Source organism: Metopolophium dirhodum, chromosome 1 (assembly GCF_019925205.1).
Source record: "Metopolophium dirhodum isolate CAU chromosome 1, ASM1992520v1, whole genome shotgun sequence".
In the NCBI taxonomy this organism is placed as follows: domain Eukaryota; kingdom Metazoa; phylum Arthropoda; class Insecta; order Hemiptera; family Aphididae; genus Metopolophium; species Metopolophium dirhodum.
The window spans coordinates 141,574,059-141,593,134 of record NC_083560.1 but is presented as its reverse complement, the minus strand read 5'-3'; the positions used below and the strand labels follow the sequence as shown (position 1 = coordinate 141,593,134).

At 32.1% G+C, this 19,076-nt stretch overlaps 1 protein-coding gene across 1 annotated transcript; it reads left to right on the top strand.

The window, feature by feature from the left end:
* Positions 1-6: 6 nt before the first annotated feature.
* Positions 7-1,804, top strand: LOC132932921 (piggyBac transposable element-derived protein 4-like). Its single transcript, XM_060999265.1, has 2 exons — positions 7-1,628; positions 1,693-1,804. Exons 1-2 carry the CDS (start codon positions 7-9, stop codon positions 1,802-1,804), a joined length of 1,734 nt encoding a protein of 577 aa, XP_060855248.1.
* Positions 1,805-19,076: the final 17,272 nt, after the last annotated feature.

Here is a 19,076-nt window from a genome sequence, read left to right as displayed (position 1 = left end):
ATTATAATGGATGAACGCATGATTAATAATGCATTAGATGATGCTGACATTTTTTCTAGTGACAGTTTTGACGATAGTGATAGTGATCCAATATATTGTGTTGAAAGTGAAAATAATAGTGATTCTCAAGAGTCGTCAGATGATGAGATTGATGATAATCAAATTGAGGATCTAATTTTATCAACACCTAACAATAGCCAATCAAATTGGAAAACTGTAACAGGTGCGAATCAAAAAATGTTTAACTTTATGGGAAATTCGGGGCCATTAGTCATTTTAGACGAGGATATGGGACCTATGGATTATTTTAAATTATTTTGTACCGACGAAATAATTGAGTTAATGGTCATTGAAACAAATAGAAACGCTCAACAATTTTTAAATACTCAACAAATTACACGTGGTAGTAGATTTTCATTTTGGCAACCAATAAACCAAAATGATATGGAAAAATTTATGGGACTTTTGATGTGGATGGGACTCGTAAAAATGACTTCGATAGCTGATTATTGGAGCAAAGCTGAACGTTATAAAAATGGTGTTGCACCAAAAACAATGAGTCGGAATAAGTTTGAACTCATTCTTAGGTTTTGGCATTTTGAGGACAATGAGACTGCTGACAAAGCCGATCGCTTATACAAAGTAAGAAAATTACTTAATATGGCAAACGAATTAGTAAAAAATATACAGAAACCTGGAGAGATAATTGCGGTGGATGAATCTATGATACCTTTTCGAGGAAGACTGAAATTTCGGCAGTATATCCCAAATAAAACACATAAATATGGCGTAAAATTTTTCAAAGTATGTGGGACTAATGGTTACACGTATAAAATTATTATATACGAAGGAAAACAATCTAAACCCGGAGAAGCGTTGAGTGAAACAATAGTAACTTCTTTGTGTGAAAATTATCTGAACGAAGGGCGTACTATTGTCACTGATAATTTTTATACGTCTGTTCCACTAGCGGAAACACTTTTAAGGCAAAACACTCATTTGGTCGGAACTCTTAGAAAAAATAGACGTTTTTTACCAAAAACAGTGATAGAAAAAAAATTGAAAAAAGGGGAAATTGTCGGTCTGGAAAACGATTCTGGTATAGTAGTATCTAAATTTAAAGATAAACGCGACATTCACTTACTTTCAGCGCGACATCAATTAAATATGACAAACACTGGGAAGAAAAATAGGAATCATGAAGATATATTTAAACCAGACAGCATATTATTCTATAATGCTGGAAAAGCAGGCATAGATTTATCGGATCAGTTAGCGTCGTACTGCACTCCTATGAGAAAGAGTGTTCGGTGGTATCACAAGGTAGCAACAGAGATAATTTTAAATACATTTGTTGTAAATTCTCAAATTATGTATAATGAACAACAATTTCGAAATAAACTCACCATACATAAATTTCGTGAAGTGCTTGTAGATAAACTCCTTGAATTAAAACCTACATCTTTACGTGTTTCAAATTCTGAACAACCTCTTGAAAATAGATTTCAAAGACGACAAATAATAAAACATAAACTCGAGGAGACAGAAGAAAAATGTTCAAGAAACAGAAAAAAAAGAAAAAGGTGTACTGAATGCTATACAAAATTTTCAAAAGAACTAGGATACAAGTGAGTTTAAATTAATTTTTTTTAAATTAATATGAATTTTTGATTTTTAATTTATTATTTCTAGGGAAGCTTTGAACAAGGCTAAGAAAGTAACAACCTTTTGCAGTCTTTGCCCATCAAAACCATCGGTTTGCATACAATGTTTTCAAGACCATTTAAAAAAACAGAATGTATGAATACAATTTTGTTACTTTTTTGTATATATTTTTATTTTTAAGTAATTTAAAGTGAATTTTTTTTTATCAATTTCTCTAGGGTACCTCTTTATTTTTTTAAATTTAAATTTTAACGTTTTATACTACTATTTACTATGCATTTATATATTCAAATATTACATTTTTTTGTATAAAATATAAATGTATTAAAGTTGACGGATTTTATTGTTTTTTTTTTTAAAAATGATCAAAATTGTCTTGTCTACGCCATGGTCCAATCTAAATATTGTTCTCTCCAAGCCATAAAGAATTAGATACATTTAATGTTGATGTTAAATTTGGCAGCCGGCGACCCAAGTGGCGTCACATTAATAATAGGATTTAGGTCGCCGGCGACCCAAATAGCTTCACAATGAAAGACATCACTTGGGTCGCCGGCGGGCTTGTGGCAGTCAACGTGTTGTAATAGACGCATGTTATTATAAATTTATCGTTTTTATATTAGAATATTAAATAAAAAACTGTAAGTAATGTTTATTTGTGCATTATAATTTATTAAAATATGTACATGTCTTGTTAAGAGAGGGCCCGAATTAAGAAAAGGGCCCGAAAAAAATTGTAGGCACCCCCCGAATTTCAGGTCTGCGCACGCCTATGCCTTGTCTACCACATAGCATGACACATTCAATAATGGGTATTAGCATCAATCTATTTTGCTTCTTCTGTTTTATTCTAAATATTATCAAATTAAATTAGAATTAGACCATTAAAGTTTCATATTTATTATATTATTATAGGTAGGTTACCTACCTGTCATCATCCAAAAGATCAATTATACTTGGTTTATTAGTTAAAAATAGTTTTGAAAAATGTTCACCTCTAATTAAAGATGTTCTGTGGTATTCATGTTTATTGTGATTTTTAAAATACTAAAAAGCAGAAAATAGTTTATTTAGAAGAATTAAAGAAAATGTATTGGTAATAGTTAGGTGCAAAATATAAAAAATTAGTATGTGTTAAATTTAAAATAAAAGTAATTACTTCTAAAGCATTTTTCCAGTTTTGGTATGCAGTCAAGACAAGGCCACCTAACTTTTGTGATCCAACACCACCAACTTAAGTAAAAACTACACAATATTTGCAAAATGCACCTTCAAACTTTTTAGAGTAACATAACCAGCTATATGTCTCAAGCCAACGGTACTGAAATTTCAGGTTTCTTTTAGAGTTAATTTTTAATGTTGGAAATATTAAATTAACTGGTGGTGTCCATAAGTTATTTAAAACCTTAAAAAATGTTATGTACATTAAGTTACATAGGTTTTTAATTTATTTAGTTTTTATGAATAAAAAAAATTGAAAATAATATGTAATTAAACTTATCAGTGACAAATGCGCTCACTATGTTTTTTTCATTATCTGACAAGCTTCGATTTATAAAGAAACCTATATCATTTGTTGGTCCAACTTCAACAGGTGAATTTGATTCATTTGAATTTTTTTTCTTAACTTCCAAGTTCGTAGAAGTTTTGTGCTTAGTAAAATAGTACCGAATAATATTATTATACTTATTACTTACCGTTGGCGTTTCCACACAAACTTTTTTTTTGAAGTTGTTGAAGTATGATAACAATGTACTCTTTCTTTTATCTCCCATTGTATGAATTATAGTTAAGCTTAGGTAGTTACCAGTTATTTTAGTTAAATAAATATAAAACTACTAGAACTATCAACTAAGAAGTAAACTAGTAAATACTAAATACTAACACAGAAACGAAAGACTTTAATTAAGCATACATGAATACGAAATCTGTACGTTAACGTTATCATCACGACATCACATATTCACATTATCACAAATCACAATACACAATAAAACCAAATTATTAATTTAAAATGTGTGTTGATAATCATGGTAGGTACTGGTAACTAATGAGGTATTAACCACTATATTATAATCAGTAAAATCAATAATCAATTATTATTTTTATTTTTATTTAATATCATCGAGATAGATAACAATATTGTTATCTATCTCGATGTTTAATATATTAATTTAATCACTTAATCAATAACCATGATATTGTTGGTAAAAAAATATTGTATTGTGATACCCATATGAAATATAATAAATACGGCCAATGGGGGGGGGGGGTTCAAACCCCATGAACCCCCCCGTGAGTACGCCACTGTATCTGATTCGTGATTGATATTAGCTGCATATTTACGATTCTTAAACCCCAACAACTGTCCTATACTATTAGTCATGCTAAAATCTACAGTTTCGCTACAAAACATTGTACATTTTAGTGTATTATTATCTGCTCTCAACTCGAATAAAGTATAAGAATTATGTAATACACGTTTTATAGCCGCTTCAATTTCATTCAACTCGTAAGAGCCGGTAGGTATTACATAGCTAGGGTATGTCGGGACACACACACACGTCGTTGTCTGTATAAAATATACAAAGGGATGAACATGTTCAGTCTCGACCCTTGTTGAAGAATGTTATTGTTAACATTAGTTAGGGTTTATCAGACCCACACAAGACGTTTCATTCCTGTATAAAATATACAAAGGGGGTAACATATTTAGTCTCAACCCTTGTTGAAGAATGTTATTGTTAACAATAGTTAGGGTTTATCAGACCCACACAAGACATTTCATTCCTGTATAAAATATACAAAGGTGGTAACATGTATAGTCTCAACCCTTGTTGAAGAATGTTATTGTTAACAATTAGTAAGGCTCTGTCGGGGCACACGAGACGAATGTAATTGTACAAGTATATTATTCTTAAATGTAACATAAGACCTTGGTACATAAATGTATCAATCAGTTATTACTAAAATATACGTCGCGTACGTGCGCAATCGGGCGGCGGTGGTGGTGGTCACGGCGGCGGTGGTGGGAGGTGAATAAAATATATGTCGCGCACGTGCGTGAGTGGGCGGCGGTGATGATGATGACGAGGTATGGGCGAGGGAATGACGATGGAATGACGAGGACGAGGTGTTGAAAGCCCCCTTTTTATACTACTCCTTATGAATAGATAATAATATGACTGGCATCTTTTTTCTAGTAAACCTCAGTCGCAATAAATGTGTTTTTAAAGTGCCGTCTTAAACTATAGGTAGTATTAGTACAGGTTCTTATCGTTTCACGTGATTGTTCACCACATTCAGTGCTGTTAAAACTGTTTTTTGATAAACCATATTGTTAATTAAAAGGGTTTAATGTTCAACACACTTATAACTTCATCCGCAATGTATCGTAGTCGCTGTAGTAAAATAAATTTTTTTTAAAAATAAATTATCATATAGATGTCATTACGTATCTATGAATTATAATAATATAATATAAATATCAGTTATCAGTAGATCACACGTTCTACCTACAACACGTCGTTATCGTAGATAACCGTTTGTCGGTAGATCACACATTGGACTGTTTCCTAATGGTATACGTATGTATGACGTTTTAAGTAATAATTGTTTTGAACTTTTTTTTGACACTTATTTTAGTAGGCCTGTTGCTTGCTCATTATTTATTAATGTAAATCGATAGGCATTTAAGAATAAAATATTAAAACCTATAAAATAATAGGTCAATTAACTCTAATATAATATTTGAGCTAACAAGTAACAACACAAAATTGGATGTATATTTTCAAAAATTAGCTCCTTTAATATGACTTGTATCGTTTTAAAATCTTTGAAGTTGAATGCAGTGACACCTCTAGATCAAATTTCTATTCTCGAAGAAGCCGCGTCTCGTATTTAAGTTTGAGAAATTGGTAAAACTAAATTTCCGACTAATTTTTTTTTTAAAAAAATTCAAATTTTGATCACAACATTTACCCCCTTAATAGTAGAGTTAATAAACTTTTAAAAACTGGTAACTGGTCTAGGGCCGTTTCTGCTTCGATCCTCGAAAGTTTCAAAAAGATAGTACTTTTTTTGAAGGATTTGGTTTTTTCAAAATCGTAATATATTGAGAAAACCTAAAACCTACAATATTGATCGTATCGTCTTGAAATCTTCGAGGTTCAATGCAGTGACCCCTCCAGATCCAATATCTGTTCTTAAAAAAGTCACGTATCGACTTTAAGGTTTGAAAATTGACAAAAGAAAATTTCCCGCCAATTTTTTTTTTGAATATTTCAAAATTTTAAACCTTAATTTACCCCCTTAATATTTGAGTTAAAAAAACTTTTACCAGATGACAAATGATCTACGCACGCTTCTGCTTCGATCCTCGAAAGTTTCATTAAGATAGGACTTTTATTGAAGGATTTAGGTTTTTAGATAGGTTTTTCAAATTCGTATTTAAAAAACTGTAATTTAAATCTACAGTTTCGCTACAAAACATTGTACATTTTAGTGTATTATTATCTGCTCTCAACTCGAATAAAGTATCAGAATTATGTAATACACGTTTTATAGCTGCTTCAATTTCATTTAACTCGTAAGAGCCGGTAGGTATTACATAGCTAGGGTATGTCGGGACACACACACACGTCGTTGTCTGTATAAAATATACAAAGGGATGAACATGTTCAGTCTCGACCCTTGTTGAAGAATGTTATTGTTAACATTAGTTAGGGTTTATCAGACCCACACAAGACGTTTCATTCCTGTATAAAATATACAAAGGGGGTAACATATTTAGTCTCAACCCTTGTTGAAGAATGTTATTGTTAACAATAGTTAGGGTTTATCAGACCCACACAAGACATTTCATTCCTGTATAAAATATACAAAGGTGGTAACATGTATAGTCTCAACCCTTGTTGAAGAATGTTATTGTTAACAATTAGTAAGGCTCTGTCGGGGCACACGAGACGAATGTAATTGTACAAGTATATTATTCCTAAATGTAACATAAGACCTTGGTACATAAATGTATCAATCAGTTATTACTAAAATATACGTCGCGTACGTGCGCGATCGGGCGGCGGAGGTGGTGGACACGGCGGCGGTGGTGGGAGGTGAATAAAATATAAGTCGCGCACGTGCGTGAGTGGGCGGCGGTGATGATGAGGACGAGGTGTTGAAAGCCCCCTTTTTATACTACTATAAGGGTATATATGGCTAACTAAAAAAACTTATGTGGGCAATCTTGTCACCCAATAAAAACTCAATTATTTTATGATATTTTATCAGATTTAAAGAACACTTATACTGCTGCAGTATAAACTTAACAAGCAGTGGCGTATTTATATGCAGGCACTATAGGCAAGTGCCTACAGCGGCAAATTTTGAGAGGCGGCATATTTTTCAAGGGTTTTTTTTAGATAATTATTGTATTATATTATATTGACTTGGTGAGACTTATTATATCGTTTTCTGTTATTGTAAAATACTCTTATAGCCACAACAGCCTACAAGATTATTTTAAATTATTGAAAACAATGGCATTGGCTTAAAATAGAATTTGAATTTATTATTTTTATAGTTTCTTACCGCCGCGCGCCGTCTATTGGGAATATATTCACGCTGCGGCGGCGCGGTCAGTGAGCGTCTATGGAACATATTTATAACAATTGGCAATAATAATAATAGTATAATAGTATAATCTAATATTATCAAGACGGCACGCCGGTTCTATACGAATATTTTGTTGACGATATTTTATTTTATTTCTGGAGAAGTGATAATAATTAATTATAATTCAGACAATTCAGTCTGTGCGTACTGGCCGTATTGCGTAGTCTAGAGTTCTTACTGCTGTAGCTGTGTCGCTTTTATTTGTCTACTTATTATATCGTTGTTGGTTTTTTTTTTAAATATCCTATTTATTTTGTGAATATGAGTACGAATAGAAAACGGTTAAGTGGTGACCAATACAAAAAAATTGCCAAATTAAAAAGTGAAAAGTTGCATAATGTTTTAAATAAAACGTACAAATTGACTGATTTTTTTAAAAATCCAGCTTCTACTTCTGGTAGTTGTAGTAGTAATAGTAACACTAACACTATAGATATTCTGAAGAAAACAGATGCTCAGGTTAGTGAAACAACAATTAGTTTATCTGTTGAAGTGGACAATATTGAACCTGAAGGAAGTTGTGGGTCAAATGAGTTAACTAATATGATAGTAAATGAAACCATTTTCGAGACGGACCCAGTTAAATGGGTTATTAACGACGAATTTCGCGACTATGTTGCAAAAAATGGTTTTAATCAAAATATGACAAACGGTTTTATTAACTCCAAACGTGTATATTGTGATAAAACAAGATATTTGTCCAACATTATGTTTAATAGACGATTGATTAATGGAGAAATAATTGTTCGTTCATGGTTAGTTTATTCTCCAAGTTTAGGAGTAGTTTTTTGTGGGCCTTGTCGTATATTTCAAACATCTTTAGAAACTCAACTTGTTACTGAAGGATTTAATGATTGGAAAAATGCTATTAGCCGTTTCAGTTACCACGAAAATAGTAAAGAGCACAGAGATGCTATTATTAATTTAAAACATAGAGGTAATGTCTTGGGGCGTATTGATTATTCATTGATTAAACAATTAGATACAGAAATCGAATATTGGAGAAATGTGTTGAAGGGAGTAGTCGAAACTATTTAAATCGTTAGCTTCTCGTGGACTCCCTTTTCGAGGACATGATTCGTGTTTTGGTTCTGGGGGTTAGGTTAAAACAATTACAATGGTAATTACTTAATGTCACTCGAATTAATCGCAAAATTTGACCCGTTTTTAGCCGATCATATAGTTCGTTTTGGAAATAAAGGTAGTGGCTCTACATCGTATTTATCTCACGTGATATGTGATGAGTTTATTTTATTAATGATGAAAAAATTAAAACATAATATTATTAAAGAATTCAAAATATCAAAATATTTTTCCATAAGTATTGATTCGACGCCAGATATTTCGCACGTCGACAAATTATCATTTATGGTGAGATATGTCCTCGAAACAGGTCTTCCTGTAGAACGATTCTTATGTTTTGTTTCAAATCCAGGACATAAAGCTTTAGATTTGACTAATGCCATTACCAATACTTTAAAATCACACGATATTGACATTTCTGACTGTCGAGGGCAAATCTACGATAATGCTAGTAATATGTCAGGTCAATACAGTGGAGTTCAGGCACGAATAAAAGAAATTAATCCACTTGTTCATTATGAAACATGTAGCGCACACTCGTTAAATTTATTTGGTATATCTTCTGCTGAAAGTTGCTCACAAGCATCAATGTTTTTTGGATTTATACAACAATTATACAACTTTTTTTCAGAATCAACGCATAGATGGTCAATTTTGCAATCAAATATGAAACATAATGCTAATACAATTAAGAGTTTATCGAATACTAGGTGGTCGGCTCGCGCAGAAGCATGTCGAGCATTATATAATTCGTGGGACGAAATTATTAATGCATTGGTCACTATCAAGGATGACATTTTCGAAAAATGTGCTACGCGAAATGAATCAAATGGTCTTGTAAAGGAATAGCTTTACGTACTCAATTCATGTATTAGTATATAAGTATTATTATACTCGGAGAGGCAGTTCTCCTTGAGTTGTTATGGTCTCCTAGACGTAACCTCATAGTTAGAAACTATATCCTATTTTGGCAAACTAATCAAGGGGAGCGGCCAACTACAAGTCACGAGCGGCGGTTGCGAGAATAACAACCTATTGAACCAGCTACATACACCGCCCCGTCCATGCGCAGAATCCATCAAAGGAACCGACATCATATATAGGAGGGCTGGGAACACAGTAAAGACAGATGTACCTGGACCAGCAACGCAGAAGCGACTTCACGCCACTAGCCATATACAGGACGACGACTACTACTACTACTACTATTACCACGACGATACTATACATTTTATATTTGTTCTAATAAGACATTGTATTATAAATCTAATTTGGCTACCATTATTTCCAAATCATCTACATAGTGAATCCCTGAAGGGGCAGCACGTAACACTGGCGCAGTCGGTAGGATATTCATTCAAAGGAGGCAACCGTCAAAGGCTACAGTCAACAAGGAGGAATTGATCACTCTTCCAAGGCGACAACTCTGAAGAAGAACCTATACACAAAACAAATAAGTCACGTTGCAGCACCATCAAATTCATCAGCATGTCATCAGCATCAAGGAACACCGCTTTATTGTGAGTGAATAACTATTTTAAATTTGTTACATAGACGTATGCAACATAATTAAAACAAAAGTATTGTTAAGTAGTCGAGCATAGGTATATTGGTGTGAAACGTAATATTTTTTTGAATTTATTGAGGGCGTATTATTGAAGTTTTATTGAATTAAAGGGTATTATTGAATTATTATTGAAGTTTTATTGAATTAAAGGGTATTATTGAATTATTATTGAAGTTTTATTGAATTAAAGGGTATTATTGAGTTATTATTGAAGTATTATTGAATTATTATTATTATGAGAAACGTATTAAAAAAGTGGTGAAGTGATTTATGGACAAAGAAGGTACATCTCCCTTGAACGTAGCTAATTCATTGTATAACACTAGTGTAGAAGACGAGTTAAACGAAACGAATAGACAAATTGAATTATTAAGCCCGATTAGAAGCCCAGCCCAGTTGAAAACCCAGTTAGAAGCCCAGTTAAAAGATAACCCAAGTAGAAACCCAAGCCCAGCACTTAAACCCACTACGCGTAGCACAGTTACAGAGAGTTTTGAATTTCAATCATTAGATTATACAACTAAAAAGCGCGCAAAGAAAATGGTGGTTATAAGATTAGAAGACGCTTTTAAATTAATACCACTATGTACAGGAATAGACGATATTTATCAATTTATAAATGCATGCGTCATGGCAGTAAGTTTAGTAGAGGAGGCAAATGCACCAACGCTAGTCAAATATATTACTACAAGGTTAACAGGTAGAGCATTAGAAATGATTAAATATAAAAACGTGTCGAAGTGGACATATATAAAAAGTTATTTAACAGACGCATTCGAGGTCACCGCTACGGCTTCAACCTTACAAATACAATTAAATTCTATTAGGATGCACAATAACGAAGACGTAAATGATTATTGCCATAGAGTAGAAAAATTATATTACCAACTATGTACCGCCAGTACACTAGGTAAAATAGATACAGAAGCAAAAATTATACATGAAACACTTAAAGAACAAACGTTAGCAAACTTTATTAAAGGATTAGTAGAACCGATTAGGACAATAGTAAAATCACGTAATCCGAAAACCCTTGAAATGGCTAAATAGTTATCGAAAGCTGAAGAGGTCGAATATAATACGGAAAGGGATAATTATAGGCGTAGAAATGAAAATTCAAACAACAGAGGTAGTTTTTCACGTAACAATAGTAATAACTAGAGTTAGGATGTTGATGACTTTTGCATTTTTTTTCCTTTTATTCTGTACAATGCTATCCTAGCTAAAAATTTGTTTCATGCTCCCTTGATGCAGAATATTCTAATTTTATTTTGCATTTTTTTGCATTTTTTGCATTTTTAGCTATAAATGCATTTTTTTTGTTTTTTAACGTCAATTTTCAACATTTTCAAGTCATTTTTTCATCTTTTAGGGCATTTTTCGTACTTTTTATACAATGTGGGGCATTTTTTCACAAATTATAGATTTTAGGGCAAATGTTACATCCAAGTTTGGAAACAAATTTAATTTATTAAAATCTAACTTTGAATTTGGACTATTAGTAAAAATTTATATCATTTTATCGCGTTCCGATAAGATTTACTCTTTGAGTGTTATATATTGATGAAACGAGTGCTCTTTCAGACATACGTGGATCATACACGCTTATCGAGTGTTATATTTATAAATTGTATGGAATAAATCCGATAAACAAGATTAAATTGACATAGACATTAGACCTATTGATTGACGTGCTTATAGGAACTATTGTCAGTAGTGTTTCGGCATTCACCGTCACCATTTAACCGATATTTTTCAATTTTATACGATTTTAAACATGCCGAAAGCAAAATCGTCTGTAAGTAGCCGTTTACACAGTTATGTCAATGAATACGGGAACAATATTTTTTCTAGTGATGGTGAAGTGTTATTTTGTAAAGTGTGTAATGTTAAAGTCTCAGCATTGAAACGATTTACTGTAGAACAACACATAAGTCGAGAAAAACATACTCGGGGAGTTGAGCGACAAAAAGAAAGCGAAAAACCAAAAACTCAATTATTGCTGACTGATACAAGTATTACATCAAAAAAATCGTCATTTAATTTGGAACTATGTCAAACATTATTATTAGCTAATATTCCGCTTAATAAATTAAACAACGAACACTTTCGAAAATTTTTAGAAAAATATATTAAAGTTGATATCCCAGATGAGTCAACTTTACGTAAGAATTATGTTGAATTATGTTACAATGATACAATGCAAAAAATTCGAGACTACGTTGGAAATAAAAAAATTTGGGTCAGCATGGACGAAACAACAGATGTTGAAGGGCGATACGTGGTAAATGTCATTATTGGGACTTTGGAATTAGAAAACGCTGGAAAAATATTTTTACTGCATACCGACGTTTTGGAAAAAGCAAATAATTCAACAATCGCCAAAATGTTTGATAAATCTATGTTTATACTATGGCCTCTTGGTATTAAACATGACAACGTTTTACTTTTTTTATCTGACGCAGCTCCATACATGGTAAAAGCAGGAAAAGTTATACAAAACCTATATTCCAAAATGATACACGTAACTTGCATGGCACATGCGGTTCATAGAGTGGCTGAAGAAATTAGGACAAATTTTCAAGATATAAATAAACTTATATCAAATGTTAAAAAAGTATTTCTGAAAGCGCCATATCGAGTAGAAATTTTTAAAACTATTGCTCCCGGAATTCCTTTGCCACCTGAACCCGTACTCACGCGCTGGGGAACATGGATAAATGCAGCAAATTATTATTGTGAGCATTTATCTGATATAAAAAAAGTGATTCTGGAATTAGACAAAAATGATTCAGTCGCAATTAAAGACGCAATAGAACAAGTGTTAAACCCAAGTTTGGAAACAAATTTAATTTATTTAAAATCTAACTTTGGATTTATACCTTCGGAAATAACTCAGTTAGAGACGTCTGGGATGTTATTATCAGAGTCAATTAAATGCATAAAAAAAATTGAGTCTTTAATCCAAAAAGCTCCAAATAAAATCGGACAAACAATAGCAACCAAAATGGAGAATGTAATTTTAAAGAATAATGGATTTAAAATTGTAACTAACATCTCTGAAATGCTAGATGGCAAAAGCGCAAGAGGAGAAGATATTCCAGAAGATTTAACTACTGATGACATGACCTACTTCAAGTATGCACCCATAACGTCCGTTGATGTTGAAAGAAGTTTTTCATCATACAAAAATTTATTAACTGATCGACGTCGTCATCTTTTGTTTGATAACATCAGACACATATTAATTGTACAATGCAACAATGCAATATGAATATTATTATAACATCAACATACCAACACTAATAATAAAAATATTTTTAATATTATTTTTTTTTATTTATATTTTACTTTTTAATTTATTTTTAATATTGAAATTTATTTATACCCATATCTCTAATAAAAATTATTATTTTTTTTCACTTACTTAATTAGTATTTTAGATAATTTTTAAGGTCATTTTTTGAAGTTTTTAGGGCATTTTCGCACTTTTTTTAGGGCTTTTTTTCATTTTTTTTAGGGCATTTTTGTGTGTTTTTTAGGTCATCAACATCTTAACTCTAGTAATAACTATCAGAGAATGACTAACACGAATTACAATAACAGAAACAACGGAAATGTTCGATCAAATAACTTTACGAAACCGAATAATTTTACGCGAACAAATAATTACCAACGAACAGATAACTTTTCGCAACCAAATAATACTAACAGGCCAGTAATAAAATGCTATAATTGTAATGGAAATCATTATGCATCGCAGTGTAGAAACAATCCAAGGACTAACTATGCAAATAACAGTAGCAACAACCGTCCACCTAATAGAAACAATTTTACGCAACCACCAACGATCTATAATATACAAGTAGCAACATGTACATATTGCAATCGAAACGGGCATAATATTAATGCAAGTTACAAAAAACGAAATAATGAAAGTAGACACGACAATAACTCGGGAAACGCCAACGTATCGAACGAAGGGCGCGGTACTCGTTCGATAAACCAGATTATCGCAGAACAACCAATGCACGATGCTACCACATCGTTACAACTATAGAAAATAACCATATAACATTTAACTCGTCCGCTGCTAAAACAAAAAAATTACATTTAATGATAGATACAGGTAGTCAGGTAAACATACTCAAAATAAATTGCTTGCGTGAAGATTTAGAAGTAGACGAAACTCAAAGAATAAATTTACATGGGATAAACGAGGACCTCATTCAAACCATAGGGAAATTAATAATACCGATATAATTAAACGGAAAAAATATCAGTGCAGAATTTCATATAGTAGGAACACGATTTCCAATTCCCAAGGACGGTATTCTAGGAAACGAGTTTCTCTCAGCTAATAATGTAATAGTAGATGTAGCAAAAAACAATTTGATTATCCAAACGACCTCCCATTCACCAACAATGACTAATGAAATCGTAGAGGAAACCAGTTCTATCAAATTAAAACCACAAACCGAAACTATTATAGGAATTTTGATTGCCGACCCATTAGTTGAAAACAAGAATATTCTAATACACCAACAACAATTAGTAAAGGATGTGTTTTGTAGTAATACAGTATCCATTGTTAGCAACGGTAGGGCAATAGTTGGCATGTTGAACATATCAGAAGAAATAAAGACTCTAACCAAAACTGATTTAAACAAAATACTTTACGATACTGAGTACGAAATATATTCAGTAGAAACAAAAAACAATCACAACGAACGTATAGCAACACTAAAACAAATGATAATAACTGAACACATGGACGAAACTGAAAAACAATCTATTTATGAGATATGTGAACGATACAATGACATATTTCATATGGAAGGGGATATTTTAACTTTTACAACCGCGGGTACACACTCTATTAAATTAAAGCAGGACCAACCACCCATATATCGTAGACCTTATAGATTACCTCACGCACAACAAGACGAAATAAACTCGCAAATTAAAAAAATGGAAGAAAATGGAATTATTGAGAATTCTAGGAGTCCCTGGAATTCCCCTTTGCTGTTAGTACAAAAGAAAATGGATAATTCAGGCAAACAAAAATTCAGAGTAGTGGTAGATTTTAGGGCATTTAATGAGGTGACCATAAATTAATTTCACCCTTTGCCAAATATTACAGAAATACTAGATCAGCTAGGAAATAACCAATTATTCAGTAGTCTTGACCTTTCTTCGGGTTTTTATCAAGTGATGATGGACAAAGGCTCACGGGAGTTAACAGCCTTTTAGACTAACCAAGGTCACTGGCATTTTAAACGAATGATTCAGGGAATGAAGACGAGTCCCGGAACTTTCCAAATAATTATGAATTTAGCCTTAGCAGGTTTAATAGGAATTAAATGCTTAGTATATTTAGACGACATAATCGTATACGGGAAAAATTTGTATGATCATAACGAAAAGCTAATAGACGTTTTCAAGCGATTAAAAACTAACAATTTGAAATTACAACCAGACAAGTGTAATTTCTTAAAAAGAGAATGTATATACTTAGGTCATGTCATTACGAAAGACGGGATAAAACCAGATGAGCGTAAATTAAAAGCAGTAATAGAATTCCCGGAACCAACAACAGTAAAAAACATAAAGTCGTTTTTAGGATTAAGCGGTTATTACAGGAAGTTCATAAATTCGTATAGCGCAATAGCAAAACCATTAACTAATCTTTTAAAAAAGGACACTAAATTCGTATGGAGTAACGAATGTCAAAAATCATTCGATACCTTGAAAACAGCGTTATGCTCCGAACCAGTTCTTAAACATCCTGATTTTACAAAGACCTTCTTATTAACTACGGACGCGAGCAACAAGGCGCTCGGAGCCATATTATCTCAAGGTGAAATAGGTAAAGATTTGCCAGTTTGTTATGCATCACGCACATTAAATAAAAGTGAAAGCAATTATTCAACAACCGAATTAGAATGTCTTGCATTAATTTTTGGAGTTAAACAATTTAGACCATACCTATATGGTAGGAAGTTTATAACACTTAGTGATCATCGTCCACTAACATGGCTCTTTAATTTAAAAAATCCACTATCAAAACTAGCTCGATGGAGAATACAGTTAGAAGAGTACGAATATGAAATACGCCGCTACAAAGCCGGAGTACTTAATTCTAATGTAGACGCACTTACGCGAATATATTCAATTCAGGAAATAAAAAATGAAACATATGAACAATTTCTCGAAAAAATAGAAACACAACTCGTTACGAATAATAACGTGAAAGAAACTATAGGTACACTAATAGAATCACCAAAAGAATATAATATAGTGTCAGAAATTGCAAGGCAGTATAACTTTAGGACAGGAACAAATTACCAATTAAAAAAACAATTTGGAAACGGTGCGATGTTACCGCTCAGTAAAGTAATAGGGGACACGCCTTATTACAAACAGGAAAATAGATTCATAATATTCCTAGTAACAAAAAATAGAGATCGGCAGAAAACAACTTACGAAAACATGTATATATCATTAGTAAATTTGAAACTACTTTGTGAAGAAAACGAATTAAAAAAACTAGCTATGTCCAAATTAGGCGAACATGACGATTTAGAATGGGAAAAAATAAGGTCAATGATACGATACATATTTCGTAAAACAGGTATAGAAATCATTATATGTGCAGGTATAGAATATACTGAGGAAGAAAAAGCGATTATTTTAAAACAGTTTCATGATTCAAAACTCGGGGGTCATTTAGGCGTTAACAAAACTATTAAACGTATTCAAAAACAGTTTATATGGAGAAATATGAAGGGGGACGTTAAGAAATATATAAAGAATTGTATCGTGTCAGGTGAATAAGGTATCAAATCGGCATATCAAACAACCAATGGCTATTACGTCTACAAGTTCAAAACCATTTGAAAAGATATTTATGGATATAGTAGGGCCTTTGCCGACAACATTATCTAATAATATTTATATTTTAACTATGGAAGATGATCTAACGCGTTACACTTTGGGAGTCCCAATTCCTGACCAAAAAGCGAACACGGTCGCGGAAGCCTTTGTTATACACTTCGTTTGTGTACCGGGAACGATATTAACTGATCAGGGAACCAATTTCCTTAGTAAAACGTTTGCTGAAGTTTGCAAGTTATTAAAGATAGAAAAAGTTAACACTAGTCCTTTTAGGCCACAGGGCAATCCTGTTGAACGTGCTCATAGGACCTTAGCTGAGTACTTACGACATTATGTAGACAAGAATTTAAATAATTGAGATCATTTATTACCTTTTGCATTTTTTGTATATAATTCGACAGTACATTCATCTACTAACTTCCAGCCATACGCACTAGTTTATGGACGCACATTGGAGGTACCGATTAAATTAAAAACCGAGCCAGAACCACGATACAATTATGACGATTACTTATTTGATTTAAAGGAAAACATGCAAGTATCACATAAGATAGCTAAAGAACAATTAGTTAAAAACAAAATAAAAAGTAAGGAAAGATACGATAGGAACGAAAATCCACAAGAAATACATATTAAGGATTTAGTACTCTTAAAAGAAAATAATCATAGAACAAAACTCGATCCATTATGGTTAGGGCCATACGAAGTCATAGCAATAGTGGGAAATGAAAATGTAGTTATACAGCGTGGGCGGCGTAGCATCACTGTTCATAGAAACAATGTAAAAAAATATTATAATGATGCACAATCCGATTAATATATATATATATATATATATATATATATATAGTTATTTATATTTAATTAACGTGTAAATTATTAATTTGATTTTAAGAATAAAACTAAATAGGAAGCGTAATACAAACAATGTAGAACTAAACATTTTTTTTTAAAAAAAAATTCTTTAAGCAAAAAAAAAAAAATATAAATTATAGATAACATTTTAGGGACAGACAAAGGGAATTCATTTTGGAACTTGAAATCGCACTCCAACAAGAATTACACGAAACATATACTATAGGGCCGGAGAACACACCGAGGTGTTTTTTAGGTCATATCAATACTGCAAATAATAACGTTGAAGAACCTTTCACAACTCTCGAAATAACTAAAATAATAGAAATTATTACTAATATCATGTATGATTTGTCACCAAATTCAGTAACGTCAGTAGATACATTATGTAAACGACTAACAAATTATATGAAACTTTTAAACGATCCAAGGGATATACTAGATTATGATAGGTGGTTTAAAAAAAAAAATATATACATATAAGATAATGAAATAAGATAGTTAGTTTAATATAAATATAATTTTATACTTTTAGATTGGTGATGATGATTGGTTGTCTAGTCAAATCTGACGAAATAAATACATCAGAACACTTTAAATATACGCCTTATGGAAATGGCAAGGGATTATATTACGAAAATTTAGGACCTACTAGGATAATAGGGGCTGAATATAAACTTGTAACATATTTTTCGCTAAAGGAGTACAATACAAAATTTGATTTATTGGGGGAAAAAATGAAAAATATCACAAAAATATGTACCGATCAAAAACATATCGATTTATGCGGGAAATACCAGATAGTAATAACGGATTTATACAGCGAAATAAGTAAACAAAAAGAACGTATGTATTTGTCATTAGGAAGTGGTATGGAACAATTCGATAATAAGCAACGGAAAAGAAGGGGGTTAGTAAACATAATAGGTAACGCTATGTACACGTTATTTGGCGTATGCGATGATAAATGTACTAAGAAAACACGGGAAGCTATAAAGCAAACAGAAGAATCGGGGGCTAATATACTACACATAATGAAGGCTCAAACAACAGTAGTAAAAACAATAGTAAAAAATATAGGAAATACGTTAGAACAAACCGAACAATTATATAGAAACATTTCTACTAAGGAACAACAATTATACGTAAGAATGTTACAAATACAAACTAGAACTGACGATGTTTTAGACTTATTAATGGCAGGAGAAGTACATAATTTATACACAATAATCACAAATCAATACGCCTACGAAACTCAAACGTTAGGACAAATAGTAACAGCCGCTAGAGAAGGAATAATACACCCAAGTCTTATGACACCGCAAGAATTAGCATCAAC